Source organism: Capricornis sumatraensis, chromosome 2, assembly GCF_032405125.1.
Source record: "Capricornis sumatraensis isolate serow.1 chromosome 2, serow.2, whole genome shotgun sequence".
NCBI classification, from domain to species: domain Eukaryota; kingdom Metazoa; phylum Chordata; class Mammalia; order Artiodactyla; family Bovidae; genus Capricornis; species Capricornis sumatraensis.
The window spans coordinates 11092598-11108232 of NC_091070.1; the positions used below are offsets into that span (position 1 = coordinate 11092598).

General features: G+C 39.2%; 1 protein-coding gene across 1 annotated transcript in view; it reads left to right on the top strand.

Moving 5' to 3' along the window:
* The window catches only part of CEP128 (centrosomal protein 128), a 441766-nt gene that overhangs the window by 399102 nt on the left and 27029 nt on the right, over positions 1–15635 (top strand). The window contains exon 20 of the mRNA XM_068966164.1: positions 13189–13266. Within this exon, the coding sequence (XP_068822265.1) occupies positions 13189–13266 (78 nt within the window). The remainder of the gene's footprint in view (positions 1–13188; positions 13267–15635) is intronic.

Sequence of the window (15635 nt, forward strand, 5' to 3'; positions counted from 1 at the left end):
TAGGGAGGCCTGGCATGCTGCTATTCATGTGGTCGCAAAGAGTCAGACACAACTGAGCGACTGAACTGAACTGGGAACTATATAATCAGAATATAGGCCTGTCAGCTCTGAGGAAGCCAGGATATTGACATATAGAAATTTTAGCTGAAAAAGAAAAGAAATGTAGTCAAACATCAAAAGATTGCCACTAATCACACACACACACACACACACACACACACACACACACACACACACACACACACACACACAAAACCCAGACATCTCAAGTTAATTATTTTAGTGATTTTCTAGGTATGGAAAGAGGCATGAGCGTGGGTTCATTGAAGTTATTCCTTAGACATGTGTCTTAGCTGTCTAGGGCCAGTATCCTGTTTCTCTCCATCCTGAATTCCCCTCAGGGCACTCCATTGGAGCTGGTTGCAGTGGCTGATGGCAGATTGCATTTGTTATTTACCACAAAGGCAGGTAACATTTTTGGTCTACAATGTGCAGTCATGATCACACAGAAACTTTGACAGATAGAAAAATATGGAATAACATTTATGGTAATAGAACCAGAAGCTAATTAACAGCATCTAGATGGAGAAGGAAATGGCAACCCACTCCAGTATTCTTGCCTGGAGAATCCCACGGACGCAGGAGCTTGGTAAGCTACAGTCCACGGGGTCGCAGAGGGTCGCATACGACTGAGTGACTTCACATACAGATAAGGGAAAAACTGTAAAGTCTTTTTTCTGTTTTAATTTTTTTTTTTTTTTTTTAGTTAGGACAGTTACAAAATGAACAAAGAAAAAAAGCAAGTTCTTTGCCTGCTTTTGGTAGTATCTGTTCTAAAAATATAAAATGACAAATATTTGGAGTGATAATTTGATGGGGCAAACACACAAGAACACAAAGATGTCTTTCTTCCTGTTTTCCTCCTGCAATCCTTAGCTTTGCTTTCTGCCACAGAAGAATGAAGGTTTTTCCACCCCACAGATATTCTTAGGGAAACAGTAATCCCTATATGGTTTTCTCCTTATTTTACTTTCTCTTTATATAAAACTATTCTTCACACTCTTTCCAGCCTTTTAAGCTGCCCACCTACTATGGGAAGAAGGGAAAGCAATAGCAGACTAAATCTAGAGCTAAAAAAGTTCTTGAGATTGTTAGATCCCACTTTCCCATTTTCATGACTTGAAAACTGAGGCCCACGGGTTAAACAGTTTTCCCAGGTTCATACAACCGATAGTGGCAAACCTGAGATAGAGCTTTTATCTCATTGCTTATCAGTGATCTTTTCCACTGTGCCTGGCTGTCCTCAACTAGAAGGCTACTGGAAATAAAAATATTATCTAATTCGTCTAAATAACCTAGCATTACAACAGAAACCATTTTGTGAACTTAGGACATTTTCAGAAGTTTATGGTCAGAGTACATGTTTTTGAGATGTAAGAGTGTTTGGGATAAATCAAGAGCCTTTGTTATGGCCTTCTAGGGATTCAGTGTATTCTAGTAAATTTCTCAGGCACCTCTACCCACATTGCACCCCTGAGGGGGTCTGAGAGTTTCCACTGCCCAGCAGGTCCCTGAGCCAGGGAGTGAGGTGCCTCAGCCCCTTCTCACGATGCTCCCAGACTCTACTTGTTCATCCCTTGCTCGGGGCTGAGGAGCCCACAATCTGCAAACAGCACCAGAGGTTCCGTTTGGAGCATGTTACCCCTCTGCTCGGAGAAGGAAATGACAGCCCACTCCAGCATTCTTTCCTGGAGAATCTCACAGACAGAAGAGCCTGGAGGGCTACAGTCCATGGGGTCACAAAGAGTCAGACATGACTGAGTAGCTAATACACACACCCCTCTGCTCAAAACCCTCAGAAGACCTTCTGTCTCATTCAGAATTAAAAGGAAAGACTTCACTGTGGCCTCGTAGACTCTAAGTTCTTGCCACAGGCTTCTTTGGCCTCGTCTTAGGCTCTCACTCAGCTCACCTGTAGAACAGGGTCCACTATAGACTAGCCTTTAGTAATTGCAGCTAGAATAAAGGTTATAACCCTCCCCTTCATTGCATAAGAGGCATTCATCCCTTCAAATACAAATGCCTTCTGAATACTTTTCTGTGGAAACACTGGGTGAGTTACTGGGGAACGGTGGGGAGCAATGACAAGGCATCCCCGACCTGTGATGCTGACTGCCCAGTGTCCATGCAAACCTTGGTCAGCTAACCACACAAACAGGTATAATGTTAGTACTCAGGAGTGCTGCAAAGGAAACATTCATGATGTACCAGAGAGCTTGTTTGATGGAATCAGTGAAGGCATGGGCACCTTCCCTGAGCAAGGGATGAGAGATAATCACAGTTAACCTGTTCACTTAAGATTTATACCCTTCATTACTCAATAACATAAATTTACATTAAACGTATTCAAGTGGAGTTAACAATATGCATGCTGAAGGCTTTAGAGTAAAGGGTAATAATGTGCACAATTTACTTCGTAATGTGTACAAAAAACAAATTGGGTTAATGGATAGATGTTAGGAAGGATAGATGGATTAATATGTAATAAGGCAAATATAACACAGTGTTAATAGAATCTAGGTGATTGGTATTTGGGTGATCCCTGTAAATTTCTTTCAGATTTCCTATATGCTTGAAAATGCTCATATTGTTGGGGGGAAAAGTATTAACCAGATAAGGAGACTGGAGGGAACATCCCCCCCGCCCCCGCCCCGAGGGCACAGCATGTACAAATGTCACTTACGTACCATTACACTTCCATTACTTTTGTGTTTTGGATGATGTCTGTAGAACAGTAAGTATCTTTCTAAATATTGGACGTAGTTTTAATTAATTTAGTTTGCCTTGTTTCTGCTTTGTACTCTGTTGACTGATTTTTATTAGCTGTAATATTAGATTGTCACTGACCTGACCTCCTTTTCTCCATTTGAGAATGCTGCAGCTGACAGTACTTAACAGAATCACTTTTTTGTTGTTGTTGTTTTAATACTTGCTATTTAGAAAGTCCTTGACAGTTTTCCCTTGTTATCTCTAATTTTCTTGAAGAGATCTCTAGTCTTTCCCATTCTGTTCTTTTCCTCTATTTCTTTACATTGATCACTGAGGAAGGCTTTCTTATCTCTCCTTGCTATTCTTTGGAACTCTGCATTCAGATGCTTATATCTTTCCTTTTCTTCTTTGCTTTTCACTTCTCTTCTTTCCACAGCTATTTGTAAGGCCTCCTCAGACAGCCATTTTGCTTTTTTGCGTTTCTTTTCCATGGGGATGGTCTTGATCCCTGTCTCCTGTGCAATGTCAGGAACCTCTGTCCATAGTTCATCAGGCACTCTGTCTATCAGATCTAGTCCTGTAAATCTATTTCTCACTTCCACTGTATAATCCTAAGGGATTTGATTTAGGTCATACTTGAATGGTCTAGTGGTTTTCCCTATTTTCTTCAATTTAAGTCTGAGTTTGGCGATAAGGAGTTCATGAGCTGAGCCACAGTCAGCTCCCAGTCTTGTTTTTGTTGACTGTATAGAGCTTCTCTATCTTTGGCTGCAAAGAATATAATCAGTCTGATTTTGGTGTTGACCATCTGGTGATGTCCATGTGTAGAGTCTTCTCTTGTGTTGTTGGGTGTTTGCTATGACCAGTGTGTTCTCTTGGCAAAACTCTATTAGCCTTTGCCCTGTTTCATTCTGTACTCCAAGGCCAAACTTGCTGTTACTCCAGGTGTTTCTTGACTTCCTACTTTTGCATTGCAGTCCTCTATAATGAAAAGGACATGTTTTTTAGGTGTTAGTTCTACAAGGTCTTGTAGGTCTTCATAAAACCGTTCAACTTCAGCTTCTTCAGCGTTACTGGTTGGGGCATAGGGTTGGATTACGATGATATTGAATGGTTTGCCTTGGAAACGAACAGAGATCCTTCTGTCGTTTTTGAGATTGCATCCAAGTACTGCATTTCAGACTCTTATTTTCCAGCAAAATTGGAAAACTGAGCAGTGGCCACAGGACTGGAAACGGTCAGTTTTCATTCCAGTCCCAAAGAAAGGCAATGCCAAAGAATACTCAAACTACCTCACAATTGCACTCATCTCACATGCTAGTAAAGTAATGCTCAAAATTCTCCAAACCAGGCTTCAGCAATATGTGAACTGTGAACTTCCAGATGTTCAAGCTGGTTTTAGAAAAGGCAGAGGAACCAGAGATCAAATTGCCAACATCTGCTGGATCATCAAAAAGCAAGAGAGTTCCAGAAAAACATCTATTTCTGCTTTATTGACTATGCCAAAGCCTTTGACTGTGTGGATCACAATAAACTGGAAAATTCTGAAAGAGATGGGAATACCAGACCACCTGACATGCCTCTTGAGAAACCTATATGCAAGTCAGGAAACAAGAGTTAGAACTGGAAATGGAACAACAGACTGGTTCCAAATAGGAAAAGGAGTACGTCAAGGCTGTATATTGTCACCCTGCTTATTTAGCTTATATGCAGAGTACATCATGAGAAACGCTGGGCTGGAAGAAGCACAAGCTAGAATCAAGATTGATGGGAGAAATATCAATAACCTCAGATATGCACATGACACCACCCTTATGGCGGAAAGTGAAGAAGAACTAACGAGCCTCTTGATGAAAGTGAAAGAGGAGAGTGAAAAAGTTGGCTTAAATCTCAACATTCAGAAAACAAAGATCATGGCATCTGGTCCCATCACTTCATGGGAAATAGATGGGGAAACAGTGGAAACCATGTCAGACTTTATTTTGGGGGGAGCTCCAAAATCACTGCAAATGGTGATTGCTGCCATGAAACTAAAAGACACTCCTTGGAAGGAAAGTTATGACCAACCTAGATACCATATTCAAAAGCAGAGACATTACTTTGCCAACAAAGGTCCATCTAGTCAAGGCCTTGGTCTTTCCAGTAGTCATGTATGGCTGTGAGAGTTGGACTGTGAAGCAAGCTGAGTGCTGAAGAATTGATGCTTTTGAACTGTGGTACTGGAGAAGACTCTTAAGAGTGCCTTGGACTACAAGGAGATCCAACCAGTCCATCCTAAATCAGTCCTGGGTGTTCACTGGAAGGACTGGGTGTTCATTGGAAGGACTGACAGTGAAGCTGAAACTCCAATACTTCGGCCACCTCATGCAAAGACTTGACTCATTGGAAAAGATCCTGATGCTGGGAGGGATTGGGGGCAGGGGGAGAAGGGGACGACCGAGGATGAGATGGCTGGATGGCATCACCGACTCGATGGACATGAGTTTGGGTAAACTCTGGGAGTTGGTGATGGACAGGGAGGCCTGGCGTGCTGCGATTCATATGGTTGCGAAGAGTCGGACACAACTGAGCGACTGAACTGAACTGAACTGAACTGAGTTTTCAATGCACTTTCACAGTCACGCTTCCTTAATAGTCACAGTTACCCTCTGAGTGTGGAATAATAGAGATCATCATTGTGTATGCCTGTTTTGCAAATAAAAGATTGAAGGTTAGAAGGGCAGGGCAGGAATTCTCTGGTGGTCTAATGGTTAGGGCTCCGAGCTTTCACTGCTGAGGGTGTGGATTCGATCCCTGGTGGGGGAACTAAGATCCACAAGGTGCATGGCGTGGCAAAAAAACAGAAAATCAACTGAAAAAGAAGGGCAGGGGAAAGTGATACTCCTCAGACCACAAAATACAGGTAATATTATTGGAACTATGCCGCTCCACAAATAAGGCAGACTGACTTCTGATTCAGCATCCCTTCCACCTCATCACTGTTCTCCAAACACATGACTGGGACCAGTACATCCATAAGCACAGTTTCTTAACCTACCACCTCAAGTAGAAATTGCTAAACTCAGTCTCTTTCAGGAAACCCTTGCTTACACTATTTGCCCATTATTAACATGCAATCACATTTTGGGGGCAAACCTTCTCAAATTTCTTTCCTTTGTTGAGTACATTTAGTTTTCATTTTAAGAAATGAAGTGACTTCATAAATGAAAATGTGGACTGCAAGACCCTCCTCCTTATAGACTGGTTGTAAGAGCCTGCTTCATCACCTAGCCTACAGAGAACACTAAACTGGTCCCCTTTATTCTTTGTATCTTGTTGTTCTTTTGTATCAGGAGTGGCAGGAAAAAATATTTAAAGAGGGGATCTGGAGCAAAAGAGAGATGTTTATTCCTTCTGACTTCCTTTCTCCTTCGACTCATTCTTGATGTTCTCTTATTGGAAAAAAAAAAAAATCCCCAAATTAAGATAACAATAAGATCATGTGTTGACTGTAACTCATAATTTGGTTATATCTAGAAATCAATAATCTAGAATGACAGTTTTTTATTGGTCTTCACTGAAAAAAATTACTGTGGATGAGATTTGGAAAACACCTAGACCATCTTCTTTTCAGATTTTCCAGTAAAGATATGCTACCTATTCTCCTATTTCATAAATTTGTGCTTTTAAAGGAAATCTTCTACCACATTTGATTAGAATGCTACTACATGAAGACAAATAGAATTTGTTACTGACAAAAGTTCTGGGTTTTAAATCCAATATAGTAACTGATGTTAAATTGCCACATTAAGCTGATGTTTTGTTTTACCGAGCCTGTGTACCCTCTAATCCCAAGACACATGTAAACATTTCTAAGTGGGTGTCTAATTTTGAAATCTCTGTTAAAGTGAAGCCGAATCTGGCCTCTGTACCCAGGCACCAAATTAAATCTTAGACACACAGTTTTGGCTGAAGTAGAAAAGAAGAGCTTTATTGCTTTACCCGGCCCAGAAAAGCCACAGCGGGCTAATGCCCTCGAAGCTGTGTGTCCCAACCTGGAGGTATAGTGAAAAGTTTTACAGTAATGGTTCAAGAGGACATGGTCAGCTCGTGGACATTCTTCTCATTGGTTGGTGGTGAGGTAGGTGGGAGTCAGCATCATCAACCTTCTGGTTCCCAGTGGTCTGGGCAGCAGACTGCCTTGTGGGGAGTTCAGTATCTGCAAAACAGCTCCACTGTTATGTATCCCTTGTGAGGGAAACTGGACTTTACCCAAGGCTGCCCTATTGTTTTGTTTTGTTTTGTTTGACTTCCGTGTCTTAGCATCCCCTTCCTTCCCTAATTAGCCACTGTTTGAACCTGCTCCTTAGAACACTGAGAAGGTTATAGTAGTTTGGTAGTTTAAGCTGCTAAGTCACGCCCGACTCTTGCGACCTCATGGACTGTAGCCCGCCAGGCTCCTGTGTTCATGGGATTTTCCAGGGAAGAGTACCAGAATGGGTTTGCTCTTTGCTTCTCCAAGGGATCTTCCAGACCCAGGAATTGAACCCCGGTCTCCTGCATCACAAGCGGATTCCTGCATTGCAGCCAGATTCTTTACTGACTCAGCTACAAGGGAAGCCTCATGGAGGCTGAATAAAGCCCATCTTCTATAATTAAGAAATGGGGGCAACTCAGAGGCTCTTTTGCTCAGGAGTCCACAGGGTCCCACTTGGTATCAAAAGTACACAATCTAGAAATAAAGGACTCCTCTAATATTCCAAAGTATCCACACAACTTTGAGCATTGGGGCTCTTTGAAGGACATATATCTACAAAATGACTTTACCAGCCTGTTTTCTGCTACTTTTTCGCTTGGTTCCAACAAGTGTCCTACAGTTTGGGTGAAAAGAGGACCCTGTGAAGCAGATACAGCTGTGCTGGGTTGAGTCCTGCAAGTGAAAAAGGCAGACAGTCTCTTCTCTTTATGATCTCAGCCTTCCTGTCCTTCCAACCTGTTTACGCAGGTCCTTTTACCACTTCCAGCCATTTGTCAAGAAAAGTTTTGCAGTGGATCTCTTTCCAAATGAAACTTCATTGCAGTTTTGACCCCCAATAAACTGCTTCATAACCTCTTTTACTTAATATCTGTATAGTGCCAGAAGTGCACACACATTTTTAAAGTAAAAATATAGAGACTATATCCTTTATCATCTGAACCTCAAAACATGTGATTTCAATAGCCCTATAAGAAAATGGTGGTTGTTATATGTTAATAAGAAAATAGACACATGGAGTTTTACGAAGAAAAGTATATTTGCTAAAATATACCTATTAAATCTGTTTTGTAAGCTTTGTCTACGGGAGACAGGAATCTTAAGAATTGCAGTGAAGCTCCTTTCTAGTTTCTAATAACTGCTACTTATGTTGTCACGCTGTATTATCCAATTTCCCTGAAGTCTGAAGCAGAGGGATGTCTAAAGAAAAATATTCTGTGCACCAGTACAAACCGTTCAGCTCCATAGCAGTTTGGTGTGTGTTGAAGGTTTTGGAATAGTACAATTGCCAGCTGATTCATGGCCCTTTCCAACAGATATCTAAACAAGCCTGTAGGTGCAAAAGCCGGAAGACTTAACAGACAGGATTTCTGAATTTCACTGTTGTTTCTACCACTGGATCTTACCCTTAGTCTAGAGAAAATAAATGAAACAGCAGACTTTTGCTTCTAGGTTTTTAATGTAGAGGCCAGGATTCAGTAGGTTGGTTAGAACATGGTAACTCTGCCGTTGTCTTCAGGCGGCCAACATTTATAAAAACATCTCTTGTGGGTAGTTTGTGTGTTATACTAGTGTTAGATGTTACAAAAAAGGAAATGTTAGTATCATAAAACTCAATCTCATACCTGACATCCTTTAATCAACAGAAAAAAATGTCCCGACCCTTTGTGTGTGAGTGTGTATTGGATGCATGGTCTTAAGCACAGACGCTTCAGAACTGACAAAATGAAATTCTTCCCTGGTTCAAGTTCTCCGAGGACATATCTTCAGAATTCTAGCTGCTAAGAGTTGATGGCTAGCACAGGATTAGGAATTTACTTAAAGCACATACTGTTACAGCTTCGGGCTGCTCTCCTTTTCAATTGGTGATTTACCAGGAAAATAGACTACAATTTTGCCACTATGGAGTGACTGTAGGGTTACTTACACTTTGCTCCTCAGTTGCTTCATCTGCAAAGTGGGGAAAACAGTATCTACATTATATGGTGGTATGAGGATTAAGAATTGTATTGTGAAACTGAATTACATTTGTATAGTTCAGTTTTTAATTGTCCTACTACATAGAAGTAGGTATAATTGATCATTTGCTTCCTAGGCCAGTGGAAGTCCAACTTCTTAAGCCTCTGAGATAAACCACATACTATATTCCTTGTGTTGTATTGATCTTTACGAAATGGAGTCTTAGTTCTGAATTTCTGTTTGTTTTCAAATTTGATACGAAATTTAGTATCTTGTAACATTTTCAAAAGAGAAATAATCTTCAAACCCCTCTGTGATTGTCTGATTTAGTTTTTCTGGGAAATTGGTTTCAGGAAATTAAAGACAGGTTAAGGACCTGTCATTTGCTAGTGCCATCATTAAAACTTGAGAAGTTGTTCCTTTAATCCTACCAGAGAAGACTTAATCTGTGCCCTTTAAAGCATTCAACTATGTAAGACAGAAATAATTAACCAACTTAAAAAATAAAAAGCTTCCCTGACTCTCCGTGAGGTGTTTTGCCCTAAGAGCTAGCAGGCTGTAGGCCCTCATAGTATCTCTAAAATCCAACAAACCCTGGTTAGACTTCCCATCTGCTATTACTTCTTGTCTCTCTAGCACAGTAAACTTTTGGGGGAAGGTGAACTTGAAATGCCATGTAATGTGACAAGACCCTAATCACAGAATCCCAGCCAGCCTCACGTTAAAAAAGAAAACAAAAAATAGAGTTCGAATGTGAATGTGCATACTCTTAAGTCTGTATTTGAAAGTGGTAGGTTTAAGCGCACTTACATGCATAGAGAGAGAGAAGGACAAAGAATAAATGTGCTCCCCAATACCACTCAGTCGTAAAATTATGAGACCTGAGATGCCTGCAGGCCTGGTCTCATTATCTTCATTACTTCATATCTTACTGTTGCAGATGACTTAAAAATCTCAGCATCTGTACGTGTAATTTCCTTAAAATAAATGCAGTTAATTTTTTTCTTTGTTCTTACATCTTTTGCATATGCGTATTCTCCTTCCAGTAAATTAAAAGTTCCTGCAGAACAGAAAGTGTGCTGTCTACGTCTTATGAATTTTTCTGTGTTACCTAGATAATACATTTGGTGTTAATCGATTGACTAGAATATAAGGATAAAGAGAAAGACGTGTGTACCAGAAAATATTTCTGATATTGAATGAGATATTGCAAAACAACCCAAAAATGGAATATAAAATAATCACAACTGAAAAAGATGAAGAGAAAATATGAAGATATTAACTGAGACACAGGAAGTTGGGGATGGAAGTAGAAAAATAACTGTACGTAAGAAGGAGCCAAGCAATTTTTTTAAGATTGAAGGTTTACTCAAAAAAAGTCACCATTTGAATAAGTACCCCCAAACATAATCAAATAGTCAAAATAAACTAGTACATGTAAACATGCAACAAAAAAAAACCTTTTCCATGCATCACTTGGTTGATTGAAAATTCTAAGCCAAAATACTTACATAACCTACTGGTTTTACAGTAGGGAAAAGATTATTTGCTTATTTTAAGATCACAATGAGTTTAACATATTAATATTTAACCCAAGTTTAGAGCATCACTTTTGAGTGAGAAAAATTATGAGATGAAAAAATGAAAGTTTTTAAACAGCAAGTTGTACTAAAGCTATTGTTTATGAAGAAGAGTTTATCCAAAGCATAAAATTCTGCTTTAAAATCACCATGGCATTGATTTGTATTTTACTATTCAAGGGCCAATATAATTCTTGAGGAAAGCTATAATTTTACTATTTAAATGAATGTAGCATATGTGGTGGGTAAAACTACTAGTTCTCCTAAAGCTACGCGTGAAGGACTATGCTAAGAAACATGCCGTTTTTTTTTTTTTTTAGTGAAATAAAGTTCATTAGCAATGCTGTGTTAATTTCTTATGTACAACATACTGTGATCCAGCTATAAATGTATGTACAGTCTTTTTTATATTTTTTCCATTATGATTTATCTCGGGATATTGAATAGAGTTCTCCGTGCTGTCCAATAGGACCTTGTTGTTTATGAATTTCAGGTGTAATCGTCCGCATCTACTAACTTCAGACTTACAGGCCATCCCTTCCTGCTCCCTCCCCTGGCAACAAGAAGACTGTTGTCTGTTGTCTGTGAGTCTAAGAAACATGTTGTTGTGATGAATCCGTCCTACATATGAAAACATTAAATGAAGCCATTTAAAATGCATGGCGGTTTAAGTTGAGCACATGCTACAAAAAGACTAACACTAGTACAAGTTAAGGGGAAGGAACAAAATACTTAAGTCCTTTAAGTGGAACTTGGAAAGGAAGTTTAAGTAGAACTTGAAAAGTTAAGAAAGTGACGAAACAGCATTTACAACTTCGCAATTTCGAAAAAGCGAAGTAAGGATGTTTCCACTCTTCTCTCAAAAATCACATTAGAAAAATGCAAATATGAAGAAATAGAAGCAGAGGATTACACATTGATAAGTAGAAGACATCTATAACTCCAAAGAAGATAGGGCAAAATGACTCATAACAATAAAGAGGGTAAAATGACTCTTAACATGCCTGTCAAGGGGAGAGCTTTGGAAGGCAGATTTTATTCAGCCTGTAGAATTTCAGAAAGGTTTTTGAGCTGGTGTCACTTTTTTATTGCAGAAGGAAAGAGTGGAAATAAGGACATTGGAAGTGTCTTCAAGGAAGAGTTAGAGCCTCCTAACTGTCTCCATCCGTACCTCTCTGCACACCTTTCAGGGAGCCATAAGGGTATACTCTGGAGAAGCGCTGAATTAGAGGTGAAGGCAGAAAGCAGCAGCAGTGTGAGACAGGGATCCGAACAGGAAATAAAAGTGGGTCTATCAGATGATGAGAACACCAGTTCCTAACCCTGTCTAGTTCCCAAAAGAAATTGAACTCCCCCTGAGAAAAAACCCTCTTGTACATATAATATGGAGCCTCCTCCCAGTTAAAAAAAAAAAAAAAGCCATCTGACCACCTGATTAGCCTACAGTTTGATTATATAAGCTCAGGTATTTTTGCAACAAATTATGTGGTATGCATTGGTAACTAACAAACCATGAAATCTTACAGCTTAACACTGTGCGGTTTGCTTTTTCATGCCCATTACGTTCCAATGCAGTGGGTGGCTCTCCTCTGTCTTGTAGTTCTGCCCTCTGGAACATGTGGTCTCCAGGGTCCTTATGGCAGGATCTCAGATGGAAGAGGGAACACACAGACTCAACCTTCTCGGTCCAGAAGGGACACTCGTCACTTTCATTCATAATCTGTTGTGCAGATCTGTTCATGTGGGAGACATGGAGGAACACTTGGAACGTTGGGTGGTCACTAACTTCTCAACAGCTCTGTGCAATCTTACGTGCAGGTCCTTGCAGACCCCTTTCTTCCCATGCCACAGCCACGGGGGTTGTTTTTAATTTCATTGAATATTTACAGTTTGTTTTGAATGTAAAAGCTATCTATGTGCCTGCCCTGTGACAGGAGTTAGAATACAGAGGTGTGTATGGTACAGTCACTGGTCTCAAGGTTATTCTACATTTAACCTCTTAATTCAGTATTGGCTTTGAAATAATTTTCAGGTCATTCCCTCTTAGCGGTTATATTGGTATGTATAAATCAGTGACTAGCTAATCGAAGACTGTAGAAGTTATTGGTTTGTAATCAACAGGACCTTTTGTCCCTGTGGCGAAATCTTTAATTTCAGATATTTCTTCCAAGTCTTTTGAGAACTGCGCTTTTTCTTTTTAACTCAAATAATTGTTGAGAGCTCTTTTCTTCTTTACAGTGGCAACATGTAAGGATTTCTAATGGGCTCTGTAGATAAGTAAATGCAAATTTATCTGTTTCTCATTATTACCTTGTGATTTATTTCTGATGTGCACTGAAGCAGGTTGGTAAATTAATATGAAATTCTCTATAGAAACTTTCATAGCGTATCAGTTGAAAGCAGTTATCTAGGAAGAGCTTTGTATCTGAGGCAGTTTGCAGATGTATCTCATATACTTCTTTGAAACTTTTATTTTCTGATTTGAAAACATACATTTATCTTAGAAATACTATTTCTTCTTAGTTGACTGTCTCAATCTACAGCTTGAACTGCTTATGCCAGTGGTACAGACAATTTTTAGTAGTTGGATTCTGAGAGTATTGATCAATTTTTTATAATGTTTGCTTGCCTTGTTTTCTTTTCTAGAGTACCCGAGTGGCTTTGGACCATCTGGAGTCTGTGCCTGAGAAACTGAGCCTACTAGAAGATTTCAAAGGCTTCCGAGTGAGAAAGAGTTGGCTTGTCTCTTTCAGTATTTCTATCTGAGTGAAAACAAGTGACATCTTCCTGATGTGCAAAGAAAATTGTAGGGAGGGAGGAAAACCAAAGAGCTTGGAGACTCTTAGCTCTCAATCTTATCCGAGTTGATTGACATTTGTGAAGCCAGGCTTGAAAATAATGGAATTTATATGTTAGCACAATAAAGGAAAATAGAGACTTTTACCCTATTACCAGAAGCTCATTTGGCTCCCTAAAGCTTTCATTATAATTTAGAAAAATCTAAGAATTAAAATACATTACATTGGTAATGTAGAACTTTTTGATGAGCAATTTTCATTTGTGAATTACCTTCTTTTATTAAATCATTTAATTTCCAGAGTACTGTTTGTCTTAGAGCTATAGTAGTACACAGGTTATCCCTATACGACAATATAATGATTCAAATCCACATAGAATTTTAGATTTTGTATCTAATGCTATTTATTGATAGAACTCTAACCACAAAGGATTTCCTTATGAAGTCAGTTAATTACGTATGTGGGTTTACCTACTACAATCTTTTTTTTTTTAAGTTGCTCATAGAGGAGAGAGGCAAAGCAAATAACCCTGCCGCCCAGTCATGCCAAACAAGGTCCAGCCCAGATAGCATTTTCACATGTCCCCTTAGGGATGCATGTGTAGTGGACAGTTTTCATGATCTGTAATTTTTTTGACCCTGTATGAACAAACAGAGGTGAGAGTCTCTTTTTGAAAAGCATTAACCGTTCATTTCACATTGCCTTTAAAATATAACTTATATTTAGGTTCTGCTTAACTCTAACATACTTGAGAATATAGTAAGTAAAAAATATAAGGCAGATCATGCCATATTGATTCTTGGAGGTATTAATGCGATTCAGCTTTCAAGGTCTACACTATTTTAAAATTCCACTGTGTATTTTGCTAGTTGAGTAACTGAGCATTTTTGAGTGGGATCTAAGGAGCTGCCACCCGTGGGAATCTAGACTATCACGTATAGAATAAAACCAGGCATTTCTAGTGTGCTTTATTAAAGCTTCAATTCTTTCTCATGATTCGATTTTATATTTGTAGTCTAAATCTCAGTCTCTATCAAATAATTACGAAAAATGTACACCCTTATGTGACCCAATGCAGAAAGGAGACAATATGTTACACCCATGTCCTTTCCACTCTTTTCTCTTTAGATAATAGAAGTTACCACAGTGAATGAAGGGCAGGCAAGAGAGAAAGTATTAGAAACAGCGGCATTTGTCACCCGAGAAACGGATGCCTGTCTTCAGTTCAGTTCAGTTCAGTCGCTCAGTCGTGTCCGACTCTTTGCGACCCCATGAATCGCAGCACACCAGGCCTCCCTGTCCATCACTAACTCCCGGAGTTCACTCAGACTCACGTCCATCAAGTCCCTGATGCCATCCAGCCATCTCATCCTCTGTCGTCCCCTTCTCCTCCTGCCCCCAATCCCTCCCAGCATCAGAGTCTTTTCCAATGAATCAACTCTTCGCATGAGGATGCCTGTCTTATACCAGTATAAAAATGTAAAATTTAACCTCCGGTAACAGCTCATTTTTCCTCAGTGGTCTACATTAAACAGAATGTTCACAAGTACAATGTAAAAGTTGTTCTCTACTATTGCCAAATTTCTGTATTGTTTTTCATCATATGGGCTATTAATTATCTACAAATTTAGCTTATGTGTATGCACACATAGAAAGATGGTGAAATTTTTAGAGACAGAATGTTTTTCAAAATTTAGAATTGTACTTTTAGTCATTCAAATGGAAACATCTACCTTTAAAATGTAAAGATATTCGTTAGCAAGTATTACGCACTATATATGGCAAGCAAAAGCTAAGCATTTTATATTTCTTCACATCCTCAGAGACACATTATAGGTTGGCATTATTTTCCCTCCTTTTACTACTCAAACTGAAGCTTGGAGTGTGTAGATTATATAAAACTATGATATAATTCTACATATTTATAGGAAAGCCCATCTATTTTGCCTACTGCCTCTAGCCTGAAACCCAGTCCCATATATTCTAAAGCCATCTATATGATAAAAAGAGGTCATGTAATCAATTAATGAAAACATTGCCTTAAATAAAAATATATAAAGCTTTTAGATTATTAGATGTAGATTATATTTTTCAAGTCCTTAAAACTTTCTAAAATTCAGTTTGCGGTTAACAAGTTTAAAAACCTAAGTTCTGGTTCATGCCCCTGCCCAGACAAATCACTTAATATCTTAGAGCTTATTTCCTCATCCATAAAATGAGAGACTTGAACAATATTATCTCTGTTGTTCCTACTCACACTGGCATCACTAGCATATATGTGAAAATGCATTTCAC